Source organism: Rana temporaria, chromosome 9 (genome assembly GCF_905171775.1).
Source record: "Rana temporaria chromosome 9, aRanTem1.1, whole genome shotgun sequence".
Lineage (NCBI taxonomy): Eukaryota > Metazoa > Chordata > Amphibia > Anura > Ranidae > Rana > Rana temporaria.
This window is the reverse complement of record NC_053497.1, coordinates 69,011,268-69,036,003: the sequence shown is the minus strand read 5'-3', so window position 1 is coordinate 69,036,003 and position 24,736 is coordinate 69,011,268. Positions and strand designations below refer to the sequence as shown.

Below are 24,736 nucleotides of genomic sequence, written 5' to 3'. Positions count from 1 at the left end.
CACAGCCGAGCCGCCTTGCCGCAGTATATATGCGGAAGGCGGTCAGCAAGTGGTTAACCACTTGTCCACCGAGGACGTCATATGACGTCCTCGGCTTTGTGCGGTGATATCTGAATGATGTCTGCAGCTACAGGCATCATTCAGATATCACCGTCTTCAGCCGCGGATTCTGTGCACGATAAGAATGATCATAGCGGCAGTTCCACCCCTTGATTGTTCTTATAGGCAGCGGGAGGGGACGTCTCCCGCTGACATCCGTTGCTTCTCCGTTCTCTCCTGTGCCATCAGGGCCCCGGAGAACGAATTGGCCGGTGCATTGCCACGAAATGAGATTTGCCATCGGATGAGATGGTCCGCCTCCATCACATCCTATTGGCTCACTCCTGTCACGTGACATATTTAAACGTCAAGTATCGACGCGAACATCAGTCTCAGCTAGGCTATCATAGGGAGAGGATCTCCTCTCCCTGTGATAGCTGAAGCTGCACGGAGCTGGTGCACGGAGCTCACCTGGCCTCTGTGGCCCGATTCCGAGAGCGGAATCGGGCCACAGAAGCTCATACATTTACTAGGCTAATAAATGTTCTCCTTTATTACAATGTCAGGCTAATAAATGTTCTCCTTCATTACAATGTCACTTCGGGATCTACAGCGATATCGGGATCCCTCTGCCCGATAGCGCTGTCAGCGTGCCTCCCGCCAGTGCTAACTACACCCCGCGCCCGCAGCTCTACTCCCCGTCCCCCGTTAAGGCTCAGGGAACGGGGAACAGAAAGTAGAGCATCGGGTACAGGTAAAGTAGTAGTGCGCAGGAGTCAAAGTAGTCACGTGACAGGAGTGAGCCAATAGGATGTGATGGAGGCGGACCATCTCATCCGATGGCAAATCTCATTTCGTGGCAATGCGCTGGCTCACGACGATAGAGATTTCTGGTGACCAGATGGTCACCAGTCATCTCTATGACTGCCGGAGGCCCGCCCCCGACGTCACGCCCGGGTACCCGGAAGTAAACAAAGCCGCAATCGCGGCTGTCGGCATGAGATCGGTGTATTTTTTCACAATCTCATGCTTTCAAGCCTGGAGGAGAGATGTGGGGTCTTATTGACCTTATTTATTTATTCTCCATAAAGAGGACCTGTCACAGTGATTCCTATTACAAGGGATGTTTACATCCCTTGTAATAGGAATAAAAGTGATAAAAAAACAAACAAACAATTAAGTAAAATAAAATAAAAACTTTTTTTAAACGCCCCTGTCCCCGGTAGCTCGCGCTCAGAAGCGAACACGCATGTAAACGCCGTTCAAACCCCACATGTAAGGTATCGTCGCGTGCGTTGGAGCGTGTGCAACAATTCGAGCACCTCCTCTGTATTTCGAAAATAGTAACATGTAAAAAAAATTAAAGCGTCGCCTATGGAGATTTTTAAGTACCGAAGTTTGGCGCCATTCCATGAGTGTGCGCAATTTTAAAGCGTGACATGTTAGGTATCTATTTACTCGGCGTAACATCTTATTTCACATTATATAAAACAATTGGGCTAACTTTACTGTTTTGTTATTTTTTAACTCATGAAACAGTTTTTTTCCCCAAAAAAGGCGTTTGAAAAATGATTGCGCAAATACCGTGCAAGGAAAAAAAGTAGCAATGACAATTTTATTCCCTAGGGTGTCTGCTAAAAAAAATATATAATGTTTGGGGGTTCTGATTAATTTTCTAGCAAAAAAATTTAGATTTTTACACAAAGGAGAGAAGTGCCAGAATAGGCCCGGTGGACAAGTGGTTAAAGAGGAGCTCCAGTATGGAAAAAAAATTGTCAGCAGCTACAAATACTGTAACTGCTGACTTTTAATATAAGGACACTTACCTGTCCAGAGATCCTGCAATGCCAGCCCCCCGAGCCAATTCATCAATTAGCTTCAGTTGCCGGCATTGTTAGTAAGGCCCCTTTCACATTGAGGAGTTTTTCAGGCGGTACAGCGCTAAAAATAGCGCTACTATCCCTCCTGAAAAACTCCTTCACTGCAGACTCAATGTGAAAGCCGAAGGGCTTTCCCACTGAGGCGATGTGCTGGCGGGAGACAAAAAAAATCTCCTGTCAGCAGCATCTTTGGAGCGGTGAGAGGAGCGAAAACAATGGGAAACCGTGGCAATACCGCCCGCAATGCGCCTCTATAGAGGTGCATTGCGGGCGGTATTAACCCTTTATCGGCCGCTAGCGGGGGTTAATACCGCACCGCTAGCGGCTGATTCCCGTGGCAATGCGCCGCTATTTTTAGCGGCGTTATACCGCCACCGCGGCTCCCGCCCCAGTCTGAAAGGGGCCTAAGGGAAACCGGCAGTAAAGCCTTTCTGGCTACACAGCCAATTTCCTACTGCACATGCGCGAGTCACGCTGCGCTTTTTGAATGGTTCCGCCGTCCTCTGGGACCTGTGTGTGTCCCAGAAGGCAGCGGGGGAGGGGCAGAAAATGCACGTAGATTGAAGATCAGCAATCTTCTTACCCAGAAATGGGAGTGGGGTAGCTGTCAAAACCAGGTACCAGCTCCCACCAAAAAAGTGCCAAATAGAGTAGGGTGTGAACAAGCGGAGCTTCCCCTTTTGGGTGGAGCTCCACGTTAATGTGCGCCTGCTGGTGTTCATTATGTAGGGGTAGAGCTGCACAATTCAGAAAAAATTTGAATTACAACTTTTTTGTTTAGAATAAAGATCACGATTCTCGGCATAACATCATCTTTCACATTATACAAAAAAAATTAGGCTATCTTTGCGGTTTTGTTTATTTTTAATTAATTGAACTATATTTTTTTCCTAGAAAATTGCATTTGAAAGATTGCTGCGCAAATACAGTGTGACAATAAATATTGGAAAAGAAAAAAGAGTTCCCCTGGGTGGACTTTTAAGGCACTGATAGTATTAATTCCAAATATACGGGATATTGAGGTAAAAAAAAAAAAGTGTTTTTATTCACAATTTTACATATTTATAAAAAAAATGAAATATTGACTTAAAATATGCAGTTCCAAAGATTGTCACCATATAGGTAAATACATGAAAACCTTCTTTACACCCAATGCGTTTCGGGGTAACCTTCTTCAGGGGTGTGTAGAGAAGGACAATTAGTTCATCTGAGCACAACAATACATAAAGTTAATTACATGAATTTAGAACATTATTATTAAATTATTAGCATTTATTTGCCATTCACCCCCCTTTCTGACAATAAATATTGCAACGACTGTCATTTTATTCACCAGGGTCTTTGCTAAAAAAAATAAAAAAAAAATTACATAAATAATGTTTGAGGGGTTCCAAGTAATTTTCTAGCAGAAAATACGGATTTTAATAAGTGTCAGAAAAATGCTTAGTCTTTAACTGCTTCCTGACCAGCCGCCATAATTATACTGTGGCAAGATGGCTCATTCCCACAAATCGCCGTAGCTGTACTTCGGTGCAGGAACTCACTTTTGTGGGCGCACGTGTGCTCCCATTGGCCAGCGGGGGAGCCAATCAGCAGGTCCGGCAGACTTGATGTCCACCGGGCCACCCGTGATCGTTCCCCGCAGTGACAGGACGGGGATCTGCCTGCCTCAGTTCTGAGAAATGTTGATTAACATTTGCCAGAGGCTTTTTCTTTTTGACCGCTGTGAGTGAGCAGAAAACAGCTCTGCAATTGTGGAAATGCCAGATTAAGATCGTAAGGGGGTTAAATCGAGATTGCAATTTTCTAATGATTAATCTTGCAGCTCTATGTAGGGTTGATGCTTTGTTATACATGCATTTCACAAAATTACATTTGATTTAACTCTGTACCACTGTGTATTGCAATGCATTTTAGTACATTGTAACATTTTGCATAAAGATGCAACCTGTCTTTTTTTTTTTGCACACCAAGATAGCAGTTTGGTGTGAATGGAATCTATCGGCCATGAGGTAGATTGCCTGGTCTATATATCTGGAACCTCTGTAAAGAGGTGATCATACATCAGGCATACCTTTAAATTTTGTGACATGGGAAGGAGGGACACATTATAGCACAGAATGTATAGGCACAGGGCACACTCCTGCTATGCCTTTAGACCCCTTTCACACTGAGGCATTTTTCAGGCGCTAAAAGGTTAAATGTCCACCTCAATGTGAAAGCCCAAGTACTCAGGCGCTGTTAAAAAACGTCCTGCAAGAAGCATCTTTGCAATTGTGTATACACCACTCCTAAACCGCCCTCTGCACATTGAAATGAATGGGCATCGCTTCAGCAGTGGCACTACACGGGTGCATTTAACCCTTTCTTCAGCCGCTAGCAGGGGTTAATAACTCCCCGTAGCGGCCAAATAAAAAGACTAAAACTAGCGGCACTTTACCGCTAATGCTGCGAGCAACTCGGTGTGAAAGGGGTCTTACTAATACAATTTACAAGGATTAAAGTAGAACTATAGGCAAAACTTTTCATTTTTGGATTGAATAAGGGAATAACCCCCGTCAGATTTTATTTTCGTCACCTATGTCCCATTGGGGAGATTTACCTTCACTTCCTGTCCCATAGCCAAAAGGAAATCTCTGCAAATTAATGGAAACCTTTGGTGACCCCCAGGTCACCAGAACTTTCCCTATTGAAAACCTCGTCCTCAGGTATTCTGCAGGTAGTGCGTCATATCCTTCCTGGGAGCTTTTCTCATTGCTCCCAGTAGTCATTGCAGAGCCTCGCCGCCATCTTTCTACACCCACACTCCTGCACAGTGATGAGAGTGAGAAGGGGGCAAGCGGACATCTTGTTACACCCACCGGAGTTTTAGATTTCACAGTTATTTTCAACACAAAACGGAGCTTATGTGCTTAAATACAGTATCCGTTTTGTGTTTAAAATAACTGAAGTCTAAAACTCTGGTGGGTGTAACAATATGTCCGCTTGCCCCCTTCTCACTATCATTACTGTGCAGGAGTATGGGGTGTAGCAAGATGGCGGCCACGGAACTGAGCATGTGCATGAGCATGTCAAAAACGCACCAGTGTGAAAGGGCCCTTACTTGTGTTCTCAACTAAACTGTCAAACCATCAAATGGCTGGAGACATAACTGATCACATGTGCAGTTATATGACAACTGCAGATCAAACAGAGACTGATGCCCTGTACACACGGCCGTTTTTCCTGTTGAAAAAAACAAAATATATAATCGATGGTTTTCCCGACAGAATTCCTCTCAAGCCTGTCTTGCATACACACGGTCACACAAAAGTCCGGTGAACTTTTGACTGCCAAGAACGCGGTGACGTAAAAGACTATGACGAGCCGAGAAAATTAAGTTCTATGCTTCCAAGCATGCAAATTGATTCCGCCAATGCACAGTTTTTTTTACTAGTCAGAAAAGCATAGAGACGAACAGTTTTCCTGCTAGGATTTTTTCCTGATGGAAAAAAAAAAAAAAAAGGAGATCCTGCTCTCTTTTTTTTTTTTGGCAGTTTTCCCATCTGAAAAACTGCGATGGAGCATACATACGGCCGGGATTCCTGGCCAAAAGCTCTCATCGCAGTTTTTCCGACAGGAATACCGCTCACGTGTACGAGGCTTAAGATAGAAGCTTCCTTGGCTGAATAGAATAGGAGGGTTTGGTTCCACTTTAATACCCACATGCTGCACATATGGGGCATCACAGTGGCTAAGTGGTTAGCACTTTAACCTAGCAGCACTCAGTAATCGTTTTGAATCCCAAACATGGCACTACCTACCTGGAGTTTGCATGTTACAGATAAGATCTTGCACAGTGTATTTCCTCTGGGTACACTGGTTTCCTCCCGCACACCAAAGATATGCTGGAATGTTAATTGGCTGCTGTCTAAATTGGCCCTAGTATGTGTACTTATGAATGTGAGTTAGGGACCTTAGAGTGTAAGCTCTTTGTGGGCAGGGACTGATATGAATGTACAATATATATTGTATATGTAAAGTGCTGCGTAAATTGACGGCACTATATAAGTGTAGTAAATAAATATTAATCAAATGGACAGTAGAGGTTTCCGTGCTGAGAGCAGAGAGCGCACTCCCAGCATAGAGATTAAACTTCCAAGGACAGCTCCCTGTCTCTAGTAATGATTGAGAACAGGTGAGATTGGCTCTCACAGTGGTCACATGATTAGGATCCAATCAAAGAGGTCATGTTATCAGTAAGATCTTCCTGCCCCGGGCATAATAGCCCACCTAAAGGAACGCTAGGGATTGAGTTAATAAAGTTTGTTGCAGGCTCCTGTCTGTTTCTCCTCTTTAGAAATACCTGTTTGTTGCACTATGTCTTTTGATTACTAATTCTGAATGGGAGGGGCTGGTGCAATATAAAACCACCTGGTGCACTCTGTGCTCTCATGAGACAAGCTGCAGTGTCTGCATCCCTTTGGAAGTACTTGTTGAGTATCCAGGGCTGGTGCAAGGAGTTTTGACACCCGGCCTAGGCGATACCTAATTTTGCGCCCCCCCCCCCCCCACGCACGCCCTGCCCCCTCACTAAAAAGCCGTGGTACACAGGCTTGCACATGGACACGGCCCGAAGACAAAAAGTGGATGGCACCAGCTCGCTTCCTCATGCCAGCCGTGGTCCACAGTCTGCCTGTCTGTACAAGCAGACAGATACGCTGACAATGCTTTACAGGTTCTTACTAGAAACAATAATAAATGCACATTTTTGTATCTGCAAAAAGATCTGCATTTTTTTTTACAAAGGTGGACTTGAACTTACACACCTCAAATTGCCCCAATTCCTGTATTTTCAGGTCTCAGATCATCACCCCCTCTGTACCCCCTGCACACACACAGATATCTGTTCCCCCTCTGTACCCCCTGCACATCTGCCCCCCCTCCCACACATACATGTTCCCCCTCTGTACCCTCCTGCAAACCTGTCCTCCGCCCACACACATATCTGTCCATCCGTCACCCGCACACACATATCAGTAACCCCCTGCACATCTGTCCCCCCCCCCCCCCACACACATATTACCCCCCTGCATGTCTCCCCCCCCCCCCACACATATCAGTACCCCCCTGCACGCCTGCCCCCCACACACATATCTGTCCACCCCACACACATATCAGTACCCCCCTGCGCGTTTGTCCCCCCACACACATATCTGTCCCCCCCTGCACGCCTGCCCCCCACATATCAGTACCCCCCTGCACGTCTGTGTCCCCCTCTGTACACAGTGCAATGCACTATTAACTTAAAAGCAGAGTCAATGTTTTATTGCTGCCTGTGTTTTCACTATACCTGAGCCAGCGGCTGGTGATTACTTTACTCCAAAAGAGTTGCGATGGAGGGATGGGGCTCTGTACAGAGATGGAGGGATGGAAGGAAGGAGTGAGGGATGGAAGGAAGGAGTGAGGGATGGAGATGGAAGGAGGGAGGGATGGAGATGGAAGGAGGGAGGGATGGAGATGGAAGGAGGGAGGGATGGAGATGGAAGGAGGGAGGGAGATGGAAGGAGGGAGGGATGGAGATGGAAGGATGGGGTTCTGTACAGAGATGGAGGGATGGAAGGAAGGAGGGAGGAATGGAGATAGAAGGATGGAGGGAGAGATGGGAGGATGTGGCTCTGTATAGAGATGGAAGGATGGAGGGATGGAAGGATGGGACTCTGTATAGAGATGGGAGGATAGAGAGTGGAAGGCTGGGGCTCTGTATAGAGAAAGATGGAGGGATGGAGATGGAAAGATGGAGGGAAGGATGGAGATGTATGAAGGGAGGGAGGGATGGAGATGGAAGAATCGAGGTAAGGATGGAAGGATGGGGCTCTATACAGAGATTGAAGGATGGAGGGAGAGATTGGGATGAAAGGATGGAGGGAGAGATGGAAGGATGGGGCTCTGTATAGAGATTAAAGGATGGAGGGAGGGAGGGATGGATGGAGATTGAATGATGCAGGGAGGGAGAGATGGAAATGGAAGGATGGAGAGGGAAGGATAGAGGGATGGAAGGATGGGGTCTGTATAGAGACGGAAGGATAGAGGGAGAGATGGAAAGATGGGGCTCTGCATAAAGATGGAAGGATGGAGGGATGGAAGGATGGGGTCTGTATAGAGACGGAAGGATAGAGGGAAAGATGGAAGGATGGGGCTCTGTATGGAGATGGAAGGATAGAGGGAGAGATGGAAGGATGGGGCTCTGTATGGAGATGGAAGGATGGAGATGGAGGGAGGGAGGATGGGGCTCTGTGTAGAGATGGAAGGATGGAGATGGAAGGAGGAAGGGGCTCTGTATAGAGATGGAAGGAGGGAGGGATGGAGATGGAAGGAGGGAGGGAGGGAGGATGGAGATGAAGGCGGTGGGAAGGAGGGAGGAGCAGGCAGACAGGGAGGGTGAGAAGTGGTTGCCACTGCTGCTGGTAGAAGTCCGGGGGATGCAGTGAGAGGATCAGGCAGAGCCGTGTTGTCTGTGGTCGGGGAAGCTTCCTTCCTGTGTAGCCCGGCGCCTCTCTCCTTCAGCTCGGCTCTTGTCTCCTCCTCCCGCCGGCTCTCCGCACTGAAATCTGGGCCGTTCCCCGGGTGTGACACCAGATCCCGGGCACCCAGGAGGAGGGGGAGCGGATATCGCGGCAAGCCCGCCATAGTTAAAGTATATGCAGGGCTTCCATCTTATCCGCTCCACCGGGCATGCGGCACTTCCGGCCGGCTGCTCCTCGTCACGGCTCTCTCCCCTCATCTCCTCACTGCCGCCGCTACTAGGGCGGCACTGCAGGCTCGGCATGTAGTCACAGGCGCAACCGCCCCTAGCCTGGCGGCTGGCGTCAATCCGCCATAAAGCATGTATTTAAAAAAAATGCCGTTTTTTTAATAATCTGAATCCCCCCAAGTGGCTGGGGATCCGGATTTTGCCGCCTCCCCTACCCTGGCGCTCTAGGCGGCCGCTTGACCCGCCTATTGCTAGCGCCGGCCCTGTGAGTATCTCACCAAAACCAACAGTTCTTAGGCTTGGGGTGCCTAATGTTTACCTTGTATCTTAGCGCAGACTGCTGAGAAAAATCTGTGAGCCAATCACACCAATAGGAAATTACATTTTTGGAGACATTCTATGCACCAAAACTGACAGAGGGATTTGGTTCCAAATGAAGGACAGTTGGGAGGTATGCATTATGTCTCCTGGCTGGATTCACTACATACTTTGCTGCAATGAAAAATAGGTAATTGAAAATCTGTACTCATCAGGGACAGAAGGCAGTGAAAAAGTGGAGTACCAAGACAAGTCTGCCTGTACACTTACCAACTGGTATTCTTAAAAAGGAACTGCAGTCTGCTCATATAATCTGTAATAAAAACATCTTTGCCATTTTGAAGCTTCCCTCCAACCACTTTGCATATTATTTTTTTATATACAGTGATTCTGAACCTGCCAAATATGCTGCAGCCATTTTAACTGTGGGCAGCCGAGGCTGGTGCCTGTTCACTTCCTGGATTTACACAGACACACACTATATATATATACATACATACATATACACACACACCTCTACTTGCCTGCACATTTCTCTTCTCTGGATAAATACACATGGATCGCTGCAGTCTCCTGTTATCTCCGCCGTCATCCAGCTCTGATTGGCCCTCTTATGACTCATCCACCCTCCTTTAGTAGCAAACTCTCAGGAGAGTGAGAGAGCTGTACATGATGTCATAAGTCTAGGCTTATTATCAGGCAAGAAATAGGGGTGGGCTGTATAAGGTATTTACGGCAGGAAAAAAAATTGGATTTTTGTACTCACCGTAAAATCCTTTTCTCAGAGTTCATGGACGGACCCAGCAGTAATCTTGACAAAGCGGGTATTAGCCTTGACTAGGCAGAAACTTGTAGAAAGTGTTAAACACATCACACTCCATACAGTACAGCCCAGGGGGCGGTCCCTCTGGGTATAACCCCCTCTCTCTGCATCTTGCAGCTCAGTTCATCAAAAAGCAGTACAAACTTAAAACGGAGGGGTGGGTGCTGTGTCCATCCATGAACTCAGAGAAAAGGATTTTACGGTGAGTACAAAAATCCTATTTTCTCTTTCGTTCAAGGACGGACACAGCAGTAATCTTGACAAAGTGGGATGTCCCAAAGCAGTGTCAAAAAACGAGGGGTGGGAACAGCATCAAAACAAACTTCACCCCAAAACAAAACAGAGCTCCTCAATGGAGGAGTTGCAACTCTAAACAGCCGCCTGCAAAACTTTGCGGCCGAAAGAAGCATCCGAAGATGCACGCACATCAACCTTGTAAAATTTAGTGAAAGTGTGCACGGACGACCAAGTCGCATCCTTACACACCTGGGAAACAGACGCTTGATGTCAGAAAGCCCAAGAGGCACCCATTGCCCTGGTCGAATGCACAGTGACAGGAAAGGGGGGCACCCGACCCTTTAAGGCATAAGACTGAATCACGATCTGTCGGATCCACCTCGAGATGGTGGCCGACGAGACTGTCAGGCCCTTTTTGGGACCAGCCAGCCGAGCTTCTTGTTCCTCCATGATGGTTGACATACGCCACTGCTGTGGCGTTGTCAGACTGGATCCTGACTGGGTGTCCCTGTAGCCTCTCAGACCACGTGCAGAGGCAAAGCCAAATCCCCCGAAGTTCCATGACATGATGATCGGCAGGCAGGATTCCTTCAGAGTCCAGCGACCCTGGCCCAACTGAACACCCCAGACTTCCCCCCCCCCCCCCAACTGGCAAGGCTGGCGTCTGTTGTGATCACCATCCAGTGAAAAGGAAGGAACGATTTCCTGGACAGAAGTGCTGGTGATGTCAGCCACCAAACCAGGAAGGTCCTGACTGGGTGACTCATCTGGATTTGACAATCCAGGGACGATGTGCACTTGTCCCATCTGGACAGACTCGCATGCAAAAGCGGAGAGACGACCATCTTTGGGATGTCAACTGCCGCACCGCAGCCCAAAGAGTCTGCAGCTTTTCCACAGGGAGAAAACCCGAAATGGGACCAACGCCTCTGTTGCTTCTGCAGACTCCTCTATCTTTAGAATATCTCACACTGCGGTGATAAGGTCACCTACCAGAGCCTTTTCGCATGGAGTCACCCTCACTGTCTGACCGGTCTTGGTCCACATACAGATACATCAGAGCCAGGGTCATGAGCCGTAGCTGGACCCTGCTCTGCATCAGAGTTGTCCCCAGAAGATGGCAGGGGAGGGGGCGCTTTTTACCCCTCGTGTTTCCACGCGCCGCTTCCACCTCGACAACAAAAGACTCCAGGGTGGCCGACATAGCGTTCACCGATACATCGGGTGCAGGGGCATAAATTGCTAACTCAGGTGTTTCAGGGGGGAAAAGGCATCTGCTTCTGACGCCATGCTGACCCACACGCCTGACACCCACAGGGACTCCAAGGCAAGGTACAACAACCCACCCTCCTAGCTGCCACGGAGACAAGGGGCTCCCCCCCCAGAGGACTCACCACCCTGGAACAGTACTGCACAGCTGCCGTCCACTTCCTACTTGAGCTGTTTCTCCTTGCAGCTGCCTGCGTCAGTCTGACCACTCCACAGCGTGTCTGCAAACTCGCGTCGTTTAAATGCTTCTCGAGAGGCCAAAAACCACCGCAAAATGGCCGACAAACAACCGTACTGTGAAAACAGCTTGGACTGCGAGAAAATGGCAGAGCCAAAAACGCAGCAGGCCACAAAAAAAATGGCCGCCTAGCGGCAGATGGAGGCCAACCACAGTGCCGACCACAAGAAAATGGCCGCCGAGAGGCAGATGGAGGCCAACCACAGTGCGGACCACAAGCAAATGGCCGCAGGTAGAGGCCAAACACAGCACGGACCACAAGCAAATGGCTGCTGAGCGGCAGATAGAGGCCAAACAGGGCGCCGGGTGCCGCCAAAATGGCTACCGACAGCATGGAGGGAGAACACACAGGCAAGCAAAACTGACACTCTCAATGGCAGCTCACTAGCACCCCGTAAGCGGATGTACAGCGCAGTTCCCACCACAGATGGAGCCCCCAGGTGAACCCCCGGCCCCAGCAGCCAGCCTAGCTCACAGAGCCCAGGGAGGAGGGAGGAGGAAAGAAAAGGATAGAACCCCCGACTCAACCTCCCCGGGAATGTCCAGCTATGTCCTCCTGCCGAAGCAGAGGAATACTACTTACCCTTCCTGCGTGGATTATGCTGGAAGCATCCCAGACAGGCCATCTTCTGCGCGGTTACGGAGGCGACTATCGGCCCGGCACGCTGTGACTCTGCCATATAGACCGGTCAAATGCGTACCCTGGAGCGTGTAGCTCACCGGCCACCCGTAGAGTGACGGGCATGTCGTGGACGACCCAGTGCGTAGCCGAGGTCGGCACACGCTCGATGGCTGAAACTGGGGGGGGGGGGCAGACTACAAGGATCTGGGATCCAGCCTGTCACCCAGTCGGCAGTTGATCACAGGAACCAAAAAAATGAAGAATTCAACTTAGAAATACACCTCCAGGCCTATGGGCCAGAAGGGAGCCATGTCCTTCTCCTTTGCTAGGCAGAAAAAAAACTGGGCCTGCAAGATGCAGAGAGAGGGGTTATACTCAGAGGGACCGCCCCCTGGGCGGTACTGTATGGAGTGTGATGTGTTTAACACTTTCTACAAGTTTCTGCCTAGTCACTCTGGAATGAAGGCTAATACCCACTTTGTCAAGATTACTGCTGTGTCCGTCCATGAACGAAAGAGAAAAATATTTTACTATCCAAAGTTAAAAAAAAGAAAAAAAAAAAGAAGGGCAGAAGATTTATTCGGTGGAAAGTTGAAAAAATTACTGAAGGTCTGCTTTAACAACTTCCGGAGTGCCCGCCATCATTATACGGCGGCTCTTTGAAGAGGGATATCATCATGGCAGCAGCTAGCTACCATAACTCCAGTAAACTCTTCTTCAGCAGGCGGTACGCTTTCCGATAAAAGTGGTCTCTCTGGCGTATTCGCCGCAAGAAAACTTTTATCAGCGGGAAGCTACGTCAAAATGACACTATAGTGGTCCGTCTGGAGTTCAGTCATAAAGGGGTTGTAAAGGTTAATTTTTTATTTTCTAAATAGGTTCCTTTAAGCTAGTGCATTGTTGGTTCACTTACCTTTTCCTTTGACTTCCCTTTTAAATGTTTTTTTCTTTGTCTGAATTTCTCACTTTCTGTTTCTCCTCAGTAAGATTGCCCCCATCATCTGACTGGAGGATAGTCAGCCAGAACAGCTTACTGAGGAGGAACAGGAAGTGAGAAATTCAGACAAAGAAAAAAAACATTTAGAAGGGAAATCGAAGGAAAAGGTAAGTGAACCAACAATGCACTAGCTTAAAGAAACCTATTTAAAGCGGAGTTCCACCCAAAAATGGAACTTCCGCTTATCCCACTCCTCACATGCCACATTTGGCATGTAATTTTTTTTGGGGGGGGGGGGAGTGGGGGCTTCAGGAGAAGGGGACTTCCTGTCCCACTTCCTCCTTCCGCCGAGGGGCTGCAAAGGCGATTAAGCTTAATCGCCTTTTGGCAGCCCCTCCCTGTAGGCGATCGCCTAGGACACGTGACAGGTCCTAGGCGATCGCCTGTCCAATCAAGCAGCGCTGGGCCGCGCATGCGCAGTGCCGCTCGCGCATGCGCAGTGGGTGCCCGGCCGTGAAGCCGAAAGCTGTCACGGCCGGGTGCCCACAGTGACAATGAAGACGCCGGCCGGGGAGGGGGGGGGGAGAGAGGAGCGGAGCCCCGGCCGGCGCGTCGCTGGAACACTGCAGCAGGTAAGTGTATGTTTATTAAAAGCCAGCAGCTACACTTTTTGTAGCTGCTGACTTTTAATAAACATAAATATTGGCTGGAACTCCCCTTTAAAGGGGTTGTAAAGATTTGTTTTTTATTTTCTAAACAAAGGAGTACAATTATTCAAATATCCTGATGAACTATCCAAAACTTCCAAAAACATTGTATACAATGTATTTTATATAAAAATTGCCATTGTGCCAGTTTACATGTCAGAATTAAAAGTTCTGTTAAAAACCACCACCAGAAACTATATGAAGAAAATACTGCAGGAGATACATGTTATATGCTAAAGTGGAACTCCAGCACTCACTGCTACATAATGTCCATAGTCATGATGATGCTTTACATCGCCTTGTCACTGCCTGTTTTAACCCTACAAGCATGCACCACTGTGCCGCAACCGCACGCAGTTTTGATGTGGCTCCAATCACTGAAATGGGTTGCGTTGTTATGTGACAGCGGGGATAATTTGTTCTGCTGCATGTGTCTCTTTTCGGTTACCTGTGTGGTTGGGAGATGTAAAAAACGTGATGGGTTGTAAAGGTTTGTTTTTTAATTTTCTAAATAGGTTCCTTTAGGCTAGTGCATTGTTGGTTCACTTGCCTTTTCCTTCGATTTCCCTTCTAAAGGTTTTTTTTCCCTTTGTCTGAATTTCTCACTTTCCGTTTCTCCTCAGTAAGCTTTCCATCCGAGCGGTGGAAAGTCAGTCAGAACAGCTTACTGAGGAGAAACAGGAAGTGAGAAATTCAGACAAAGAAAAAAAAAAACATTTAGAAGGGAAATCAAAGGAAAAGGTAAGTGAACCAACAATACACTAGCTTAAAGGAACCTATTTAGAAAATAAAAAACAAACCTTTACAACCCCTTCAACTGCATGTTTTTACCGCCCCTCAGCCTCAAGTGTAAACTAAGCCTTTGTATGCAACTGTTGACAATACTAGGTAAGTATAAGACCCCACAGATTTTTGTCTTCAGATTTACCAAAACCATATAACATGAGGTCCCACCTTAAGAGTTTCAATTTGTATGCAATCAGGCAGGCCCTTGCACTACATGCATGGTCTTTGTAAATCTGAAGACAAAAATCTGCAGAAAATAGTGTGTATGGGATCTAAGAAGAAGGTGGCAATGGGGATATAGTGGTAAAAGTATAGGTGCCGGAAAGGGCCAAGTACAGGCTGGGGATTAAGTATGAAATTTACAGAAAGGTTCACTTTAAGGCAAAATCATCTGTAGAAATATGAAGCCTTTGTTTTTCTCTTTCTGCTTTAACGGATTCTATTTCCTCGCGTAACTTATTTACTTTCCTACTAAACTGCAGTTTCATGTTCTCCACAGCAAATATATTTTCCAGTCCTTTTTGCCGTCTTAAAGTCTTTAACTCATACTCCATGTCATTATTTTGCAGCTGCAGATCCTGCATCTCCTTTCTGGCTTTATGGAAACTGCTTGCAAGTTTCTGTAGCATTCCAGCTTTATCTTGCAAATCTTTTTTCAAAAACACAATTTCTGCATCTTTTTTCAAGCCATCTTTCTGCATCTGCTTTAGAAAAACGCTTTTACATTCAGTGTACCGTTTTGATGCAGCCAGCTCAGCTTTGGCAGTCTCTAACTCCTGTTCCGTCTTCTTTTGTTTGTCTTTTAGTTCAGACAGCGCAAGCTTGCAAGCTTCAAGCTGAAGTTTTAGCCGAGTTCCCTCGCTATGATTTTTACTCATTTCATGTCTTAAAAGGTTTATTTCTTGCTCACTCCAGATACATCTGTTATTGTCACCCCCTGCAGTGGTAGCAGAACTGCCGTTTAATTTTTGACAGGATGCACAGGTAGTATATTGGGCTGTTGCAGGTGTTTTCTGGGCAGAAGACTCGTAATCTCGAATGATCAGTTTAGATAATTTATCTTTTCGTTTCTGTTTTTCATCTTCTTGAAGTTCATCAAGCGCAGCCTGGTAGATCACCTTTACTGTCTTGGCTCTCTCCTTGGCCAACTTTTCTGACAGCAGAAGATCTGGTTCAAAAGTCTCAAAGAACAAATCTTGTGCAGTAAAACGTGGTGCAAATAACTCTTCAACCCAGTGTTTCTTCTTCTCTTCCATGAGCCTGAGGATCAAAACCAAACTGTTAATGTAAATGAATAATTTATTCCTAAATACTGTATACCTTTTTGTATTCCAAATTTTTAAGATGAGCGAAAAATGCCCCCTCCCCCCCCCCCATTAATCTCTCTGCTTCTTAGTAGGGTGTAAATATCACATATCACTTTTTATCACAGCCCACTCTTTTCTAGTCTGACTGGATCAGATATTGATTGGAAACCCAATCTGGAAAAACAAGTGAAAACAATATTGTCGGAAAATTCAATCAATTTACCTTAAAAGTGTTTGGATCCTGTTCCCTTAATGCACGAATAACAGTACAGTGCTTGTGCTGTGTAATTTGCCCCCCTGTATAACCTAAAATACCTGGCTGATCCTGCCTGGTTCTGAACTTTCCCCTGTAAACTGACCACAGTTTCTCATGGCTGCTGAGCCCTGACAATATGGTCAGTTTACGTGCCTCCGTCATCTGCAGCTCTCCTTCTCTTCCCCCTCGTTATGCCTGTCAGCTCGTACAAGTGCTGCTTTGCGCTCCACCCCTTAAAAGGAGTTGTAAAGGAAAAAAAATGTTTTGCTGAAATCCCTGGGTTGGTTAAGAAAAGGGATTGGAAAGATTGAGGGGATTATCACGGTGCCGAAATAGAAACCAGACAAGTTATTTTATATCAAAAGTAGAAAATATTTTATTAAGGTTTTACAAGATAAAATCTGATTCAAAATACAATAGAGCAAAGATAGATCGTGGGAGCAATTTCTATGGGCCCTACGCTCCAAACCGCCCAGGCAGAGTGGAAAGGATCCAATTCTGTTTTTCTTTTAGTGGATTGGCAAGGATGTGGAAGCCCCTTCCCCGGTGGTCTTGGCAGGGGGGCATCAATCGTTTAAAAAAAACTATTAGATAAGCACCTGAACAACCGCAACATACAGGGATAGACAATGTAATAGTGACATATAATCACACACCTAGGTTGGACTTGATGGACTCGTGTCTTTTTTCAACCTCACCTGTAACTATGTATTGGAGGTAGGCGGTACACCTGCGGATCAGTTTCAAAGCAGCGCAGTAACCACTGCAGAACAGATATGCCCATATTTGGCATCACTTCATTCACAACACTGATGTTCTGGGATGACGGATCGGCGACCTACGATCTGGGCTTGCCAACCAGCCATTCCAGAGCAGGAGGTCGCGGGCCATATCAGAGGTCTCCGCGGGCCACATGTGGCCCCCGGGCCACTGGTTGGGCACCCCTGCCTTAGACTGTCCATTATTCCCAGATGCTTAAGGAGAATATTGGCCTCTAACAGCCAAGTACTAATAGTTTTGGAGCATCCCATGCCCTAATCCCTTTCTTGTTAAAGTTTCCTCAAGCAATAAATCCTTTAAAAAAATACATCCCAGAGGCCTAGACTGTGTTATTGGAGCTGGTGTGAATGGACCAGTGGTAGACACTTTCAGGGAAGAACACGTTAACCAGTTGTGGACCGCCCTCTCACAATGTACTGCGGATGGGCAGCCGCACAGGCAAAGAGATGTATCCATACATCACTGCCTGTTTCCAGATGTAGGGCCGCCCACCCACCGGATCCCGCTGTGATTGTATACAGCAGGAGCCTGTCAGCAAGTCCCAGCCAATGATTCATGGTCAGGACCTGCTGATCGGCTGTATGCAATTACAGCCCAGAGCTCTGTGTTCACAATCAACACAGGGCTCTGTACAGAGGGAGCAATATCTTTATTTCACCACTGCAAAACAGCGATAAAAATAAAGATATGTAATTAAAAGCAGGACACACTAAACATCGTTAGGCACACATTTAACGCTTTGATCACCCTTGATGTTAAAGGAGTTGTAAAGGAAAACATTTTTTTTGCTTAAATTACTGTTTACAGGGTATAGAGACATAATAGTTAACGGATTCCTTTTAAAAACTATTAAAAATAGATAAAAATCAATCATATAATGTACCTGTAGTTTCTAGTTTCGTTTTTGCATGTTATTTCCTGCCTCTGTGCTATACAGAGCCATAGAGCAGTGATGGTTTGGAAAACGAAACTAGAAACTCCCAATACTGTGGTCATCAGGAAACAGACAACCAGGAAGTGTCCAGAACAGAGAAGAATTACAGCAACATCAGAGCAAAAACGAACAATGAGGACATGAAACCAGGACTGCAGTAAGGTAAAGGAAGCTATTTAGCTAAAAAAAAAAAATTCCTTTAGTGACCCTTTAGCCTTCCTGCTGCTATAAAACTATGTTATGTTCATAAAAACATTAAAATAAATGTATGGGGGGGGGGGGGGGGCTGGTGTGTAAATAGGTGCTGCCTTGAAGCCCGGGAAGGAGCTGGTCCACCCTGAACCCTATAGGCCCATCTCCCTTCTAAATACCGATTTCAAGTTGCTTACTAAAGTCCTCACCATGAGACTGTCAAAAGTAGTGACTAAAATTATCCAGGCTATATGTGGTTTTAAACAAGGTGATGTGGAAGATAAATTAGCCCTATATGAGGATGACGCGCTCCCCTTTTTGGGTGACTCATTTGCCTCTCTGTCAAGTCTCATGGCATCAATACATAGATTTGGGAGCTAGTTGGGGGGAAAATATAGGCCACATATCTGATGAGGAATGGTCCACCATACTGGAGAATGTACTTAAGGTGTCACTTTCAGCTTCCCAAAAACGTACCCATGTGTTCATTATCCACTGAACTTATTGTACCCCCTATAAATTGCACAAATGGCACAGAAGAGACGATCCATTTTGCCCTCGTTGTCTGGTAGACAATGGTAACCTTATATACATGCTCTGGAAATGTCCAAAACTGCAAAGGTACTGGTCTACAGTGATCAGCTCTATTTATAGAATATCGAATCTCACATTTGAAGTTGACTTTAAGCTTTGTCTACTTGGGTGGTTGGACGAGGAACTATATACGCCTCACACCTACACAGCCATTCTCAGAGTTCTGTTTATCGCCAGAAAACTCATCAGAAAACTCACTCATCATCATAAAATGGCTCTCAGTATTACCTCCTACATATGCAGAATGGGTTACTGCCATAAATGACTCTCTTCTAAGGAAACAACTAACATATAAACACTGAGGTAGTTCACTGAAGTTCGAAAATATCTAGAATCCCTGGCTGGAAGTCCCTGGTTTTGCCCCCTTACAATTAGTTCAAAATGGAATCCTTGGTGGTAGGACTTAGTTATCTGTCTACCCACAAGGGTTAATAGCCGGACAGACAGAATGGGTAGCTGGATACACTGATGCACTAATGCTTTATGTCCGACTTGCTCTACAGCAATATACTTGGGGCTAGATTCAGCAACCAGATACGGCGGCGTATCTCCAGATACGCCGCCATAATTCCAAATCTGCCCCGTCGTATCTTTACGCCGATTCTCAAAGGCAGATACGTTGAAAAAATAGTCTTCCTCCGCCGACGTAACTTGAATATGGCGGCGTATAATTGTGTGCAATTTTACGCTGGCCGCTAGGGGCGCTTCCGTTGTTTTCGGCGTAGAATATGCAAATGACCTAGATACGCCTATTCACAAATGTACGTACGCCCGGCGCAATTTAGTTATGTCGTTTACGTTAGGCTTTTTCGGTGCAAAGTTACTCCTGCTATTAGGAGGTGCAGCCAATGTTAAGTATGGACGTCGTTCTCGCTTCGAATTTTGAATTTTTTACGTCGTTTGCGCAAGTCGTTCGCGAATAGGGCTGGACGTCATTTACGTTCACGTTGAAAGCAATGACGATTTGCGGCGGAATTTCGAGCATGCGCACTGGGATTCTTTCACGAACGCCGCATGCCCTGTTCGTAAAAAACGTAAAATACGTGGGGTCAACATTAATTAAAATAAAACACGCTCCCCTAATCCTCATTTGAATTTGGCGCGCTTACGCCGGCCCCATTTACGCTACGCCGCTGTAAGTTAGGAGGCAAGTGCTTTGTGAATACAGCACTTGCCTCTATAACTTATGGCGGCGCAGCGTAAATACGATACGCTGCGCCACCGTAATAATGCGCGCAGATACCGGAATCTAGCCCTTGATGTGGTGATGTTTTGCTCTGCAGTGGCTAGATTTAAGCGATGGTTAATAAATGACCATTACTATCCCTGTCCCACTGTTTAGGGGTGGAGGACACCCCTACCCCGCCCGATGGTCCAGTTTAGGACTGAGAACGGAGCTGGAGGACAAGAAACAAAGAGGACATGCTCAATAGACAGCAACTTAAAAATGACTAACTCAGTTATATATATTCTATAAAATGTATTTTTATTTCTGTATAGACTGTAGCTTTATATACAATACTAATGCAAAAATGCTATGGCCAGCTGGCTATACGAATGGATAATTCTGTGTCCTCTCTAACACAATGTGATATGATTATTGTTAAATGAAAATGTTTTTTCTTTTTGTAATAATAAAAATAAAATAGGCGCTGCCAAACTATTGTAAGTGATCTTGTTATCAAAATGGTGCCCAGAGGACAATGCTGATCACAGATTGAGGTAAAAAGCCAGTCAGCGGCTCTTTACCATGTGATCAGCTGTGACCAACAGAAGCAGGTTATCGGCACTCCTGTCAGCATGAGAAGAGGAGAACAGAGACGGCTTCTCTAAAGGTAACATGTACACTGATAATCAATGCAGTCCCAACAGTGCTCTTCAGTGCCCACTAGTACTGCCAATCAGTACTCTCCAGTGCCTCCTCATTAGTGTCACCTACCAGTGCTGCCTCATCAGTGCCCCTCACTATTGCCCATCAATGCCTATCAGTCCTGCCTAGCAGTGCCCATCAGTGAAGGAGAAAAATACCAGTTTGCAAAATGTTATGCTGCCATCCCTGAGCTGTCTTCTGATATGCTGTATGAAGATGGAAACATCATTAATTCTTATAAAACGATGTGCCATTTAATTGCTGTAAATGTTTAGATTTACAATTCAGATTTGAATTTGGCAGCAATCTCCTCTGCACCCACTACTGGAGAAATGTACAACTTCTCACATATGCAGGTTACTCTTTTAACCCATAAAGATCATACTAGCTATTAGCAGAGAGCAATGCCTAGCTGACTTTTCACTAATTAGTTGAGATAGCTGTCCTGTAATTTAGCAATGGATAGCGGTGAAATAGAAATTTGTAGAAAACAAATCCAAAATGCTTAGTCTATTATCAGTAGCCCGCACAGCAATAATGCAGATCACTGCACATCTGATGCAATTTAGTACAGCCCCGTAAGTGGAATTTATGAAAACTGGCAAGAAGAATGCTTATTCAGCAGTTATGCTGAGTGGTAATCAACCACGGGTGCCAAAACTGAAAAATAATATGTTAATAGACAATTGCAAATAAATTGCATTCCGACCACGCTCTACGTATATAGAGTTATTAGGTAAAGCACAGTGTGAAAATGGCACGACTGCATTTTTTCATTTTCCTCATCCAAGTTCAAAGATAGTTTTTAGCAAACTGGGAATTAAAGTGGCATTAAGGTGAAAAAATCTTCTGTGCTGCAGCTGCTACCTGAACCCATTTGGCTCCCGCTGCTGTCAGTCAATCAAATCCAGTGACACGAGAGCGGGGGGATGGGGCCGAGTCCTGCTGTGTCAATGGATGCAGAAGTGGGACTTGGGAGCCCTACGCACAGGTGCCCCCTTCGGAAAGCGGCTCCCAGTGGGGGCACCCGATGAAGAGGAGTGGCCAGGAGCGCCACCGGGGCACCCTAGAAAAGGAAGATCGGAGCTGCTCTGTGCAAAACCCTTGCACAGAGCAGGCAAGTATGATTTTTTTTAAATAACACAACACAACACACCTTTACAATCACTTTAAGTCATAATTTTACCTAGTAAAACCATCAAATAAAGTGAATATTGTGTGAAAACACATTTAAAACTATCGTAAATGGGATCTATGCAGTTTTAATGCTTTTTGAATTTTGCAGATTTGCACTACAGTCCATTTAACATGGGTTCCTATGGAGCACGTTCTGTAGTGCAAATCTGTAAAATGCAAAAGGCACTAAAAATGCATAGGTGTGAATCCAGCCTTACTGCATGTCCTGACTGATAGATTTGCATTGTGAGAAAATAAGAAGCCATAAATGACCACATAAAAGCAAGCATAAGGTCGCTGCATAATTGTAAGTCTATAAAAGCCAAATATTTATTTTTTTGTTTTAGGAGTGTGGGAGTGTTAGCAAACCTGGCCCGGATTCAGGTAGAGCGGCGTATATTTGAGCGGGCGTAGCGCAGCTCATATGCGCTAAGCTGACGTAACATAGAGAGGCAAGACCAGTATTCACAAAGCACTTGCTCCCTAAGTTACGGCGGCGTAGCGTAAATGGGCCGCCTAATTCAAAGTAGGCGTGTTGTATTAAAAGGAATCGTGACCCCATGTTAATGAAGCGCCAAACGAACAGGCTGTCCACAAGGTTTAGGAGTGTGTCTAAGGGAATGTTTGACCTTTCTTCTAGAAGCGCATTTGTGAGGTCAGGCACTGATGTTGGACGAGAAGGCCTGGCTCGCAGTCTCCGCTCTAACAGGTTCTAGCAGGTTGAGGTCAGGACTCTGTGCAGGCCAGTCAAATTTCACCACCCCAAACTCACTTATTCATCTCTTTATGGACCTTGCTTTGTAAATTGGTCCAAATCATTTGGTGGAGAGGGGGATTATATAATTTTTAAATACTGCAGCTGCTGACTTTTAATATTAAAACACTTACCTGTCCAGGGCGCCTGCGATATCCTCACCTGAAGCCGACCTGTCCCTCGGCTCCTGGGTGGAGGCGCCGGTGCATTGCCATGAAATGTGATTTGCCATGAAATGTGATGGTCCGCCTCCATCACATCCCATTGGCTCACTCATGTCATGTGACATATAGACACGTCATCAGTCTCAGCTAGGCTATTATAGGGAGAGGATCTCCTGTCCCTGTGATAGGTGAAGCTGCACGGAGCTGGTATATACTGTTACGAAGGAGAAGCCAGTGTGATATGCACAGCTCTGTGAGGAGCAGCCTGTGTGCAGTGAGTGCTGAACCTGAAGCTGCACGGAGCTGTAGTAGTAAATGTAGCTTACTCGCGCACCCAGGGAGGTCAGTCCCCGTGCAGCTCTTCAAAGGGCGGAGAGGGGGGCAGGCAGATGGGAGGCTGCTCCATTATACAGGCTGCCCATGGTGTGTGTGTGTGTGCTGCTGGCCACACAGCCTGAGAGCAGCCTATAGATGTGTGTGAGATCATTGTTTCTATACATTGTTACACCAGCAATGTACTCACTGCACACAGGCTGCTCCTCACAGAGCTGTGCATATCACACTGGCTTCTCCTTCCTAACAGTATATACCAGCTCTGTGCAGCTTCACCTATCACAGGGAGAGGAGATCTCTCCCTATGATAGCCTAGCTGAGACTGATGACGTTTCTATATGTCACGTGACATGAGTGAGCCAATGGGATGTGATGGAGGCGGACCATCACATTTCATGGCAAATCACATTTAATGGCAATGCACCGGCATCTTCAGTAAGGGAATCAGGAAATGAAGCCTTGCGGCTTTACAGCCTGGTTCCCTACTGCGCATGTGCCTCCTCACTGGTCCTTGCGGTCTACTGGGACCTGTGTGTCTCCCAGAAGACGGCGAGGGGACATAGCTAGATTGCCACAGAATTTGCAATGATCTATCGCAGGAAGTGGGCGTAAATACCTGCATTAGATAGACATCTGCTCCCCTCCCCCCTGAAAGGTGCCAAATGTGACACTGGAGGGGGGGGGGATCCGAAAAGCAGAAGTTCCATTATTTTTTAGGTGGAACTCCGCTTTAAGGCATCAGCATACCAAGACATTTAATTTGGACCCATTATGACAAATTCACATTTTAGGTTTCCATCAGTGGCGGCTGGTGCTCCAAAAACATTTTTTTTTGGGGGGGGGGGGGGGGGGACAAACTGAAAAATTGTAGAAAAAAAAAACATCAATTGCAGTCACTGTGCCCATCAAACGCAGCCACTGTGCCCTGTCGTCTGCCCAGCACTTACCTAGTCTCAGGTGGGCAGCGGGTGACAGCGGCAGGCGGCGAGCGGTGTCCGTCTGCTCCTCCTCTCGTCCTGCGCTGTGATTGGACACCTGATAGGCGTCCAATCACAGCGCCTATCGCTTCAGCCAATCAGGTGACACGTAACAATGCATTAATCTATCTATGGTAATTAGAGAGTGACAGGAGAGGGGGGCGCCGCTCTTGCGCCCTTTATGGACGCACCGCCGCTATAAAGTAAACACACATGAACCCCTTTAAGGTTTAATAGCACAGCCTAAAAAGTAACAGTTGATAACTATTTATGTCTTCCAAAAATAAACTCACGATCACAGGAGAGTTTAATACATACCCGGCCTTCTCTGCAGCAGGACACAGATTGAATGCCGCGCAAGCGCAGTGGACTTTCCAGCGCAGGAAGAGTTGTGCGCAGCTCACCCTAGCAACCGAAACACGCCGCTAGCGTACAACCAGGCTCTTCTTGCCAATAATCTGTGCCAGCCAATCAGCTTTTAAGAGGTGTAGCTAATGGCTTAGTAAACTGCGTTACATGAAAACATCATGTGACTGGAATCACATGGCCGCTGAGTACATTGATTGATGAGCTCCTCCGCTCTGAGCCTGAGAAGCCACAAGTGCGACCTCTACTGGTCACTGAGCAGAGCACAAGCCAGAACTGTTTTTGTGCACGCCGCCTGTACGCTGAAACGTTCTATGTTGCCAAATGTTTCTTACAAATAATATCATTAAAATAATTCAAGTTTTAATATTATTTCCTCCTCCCCTCATCCAAGCCCCTGGTCCTATCCAAGCCCCACACTTATCTCTGTTGTTCTCCTAATTC

At 46.4% G+C, this 24,736-nt stretch overlaps 1 protein-coding gene across 1 annotated transcript; it reads right to left on the bottom strand.

Moving 5' to 3' along the window:
* Window positions 1–14,577: 14,577 nt before the first annotated feature.
* Window positions 14,578–24,384, bottom strand: CCDC160 (coiled-coil domain containing 160). The gene is made up of 2 exons (XM_040323724.1): window positions 24,245–24,384; window positions 14,578–15,849 (listed from the first exon to the last, which is right to left on the bottom strand). The coding sequence occupies exon 2, from the start codon at window positions 15,843–15,845 to the stop codon at window positions 14,961–14,963; it is 885 nt and encodes a 294-aa protein (XP_040179658.1). The 5' UTR covers window positions 15,846–15,849; window positions 24,245–24,384; the 3' UTR covers window positions 14,578–14,960.
* Window positions 24,385–24,736: the final 352 nt, after the last annotated feature.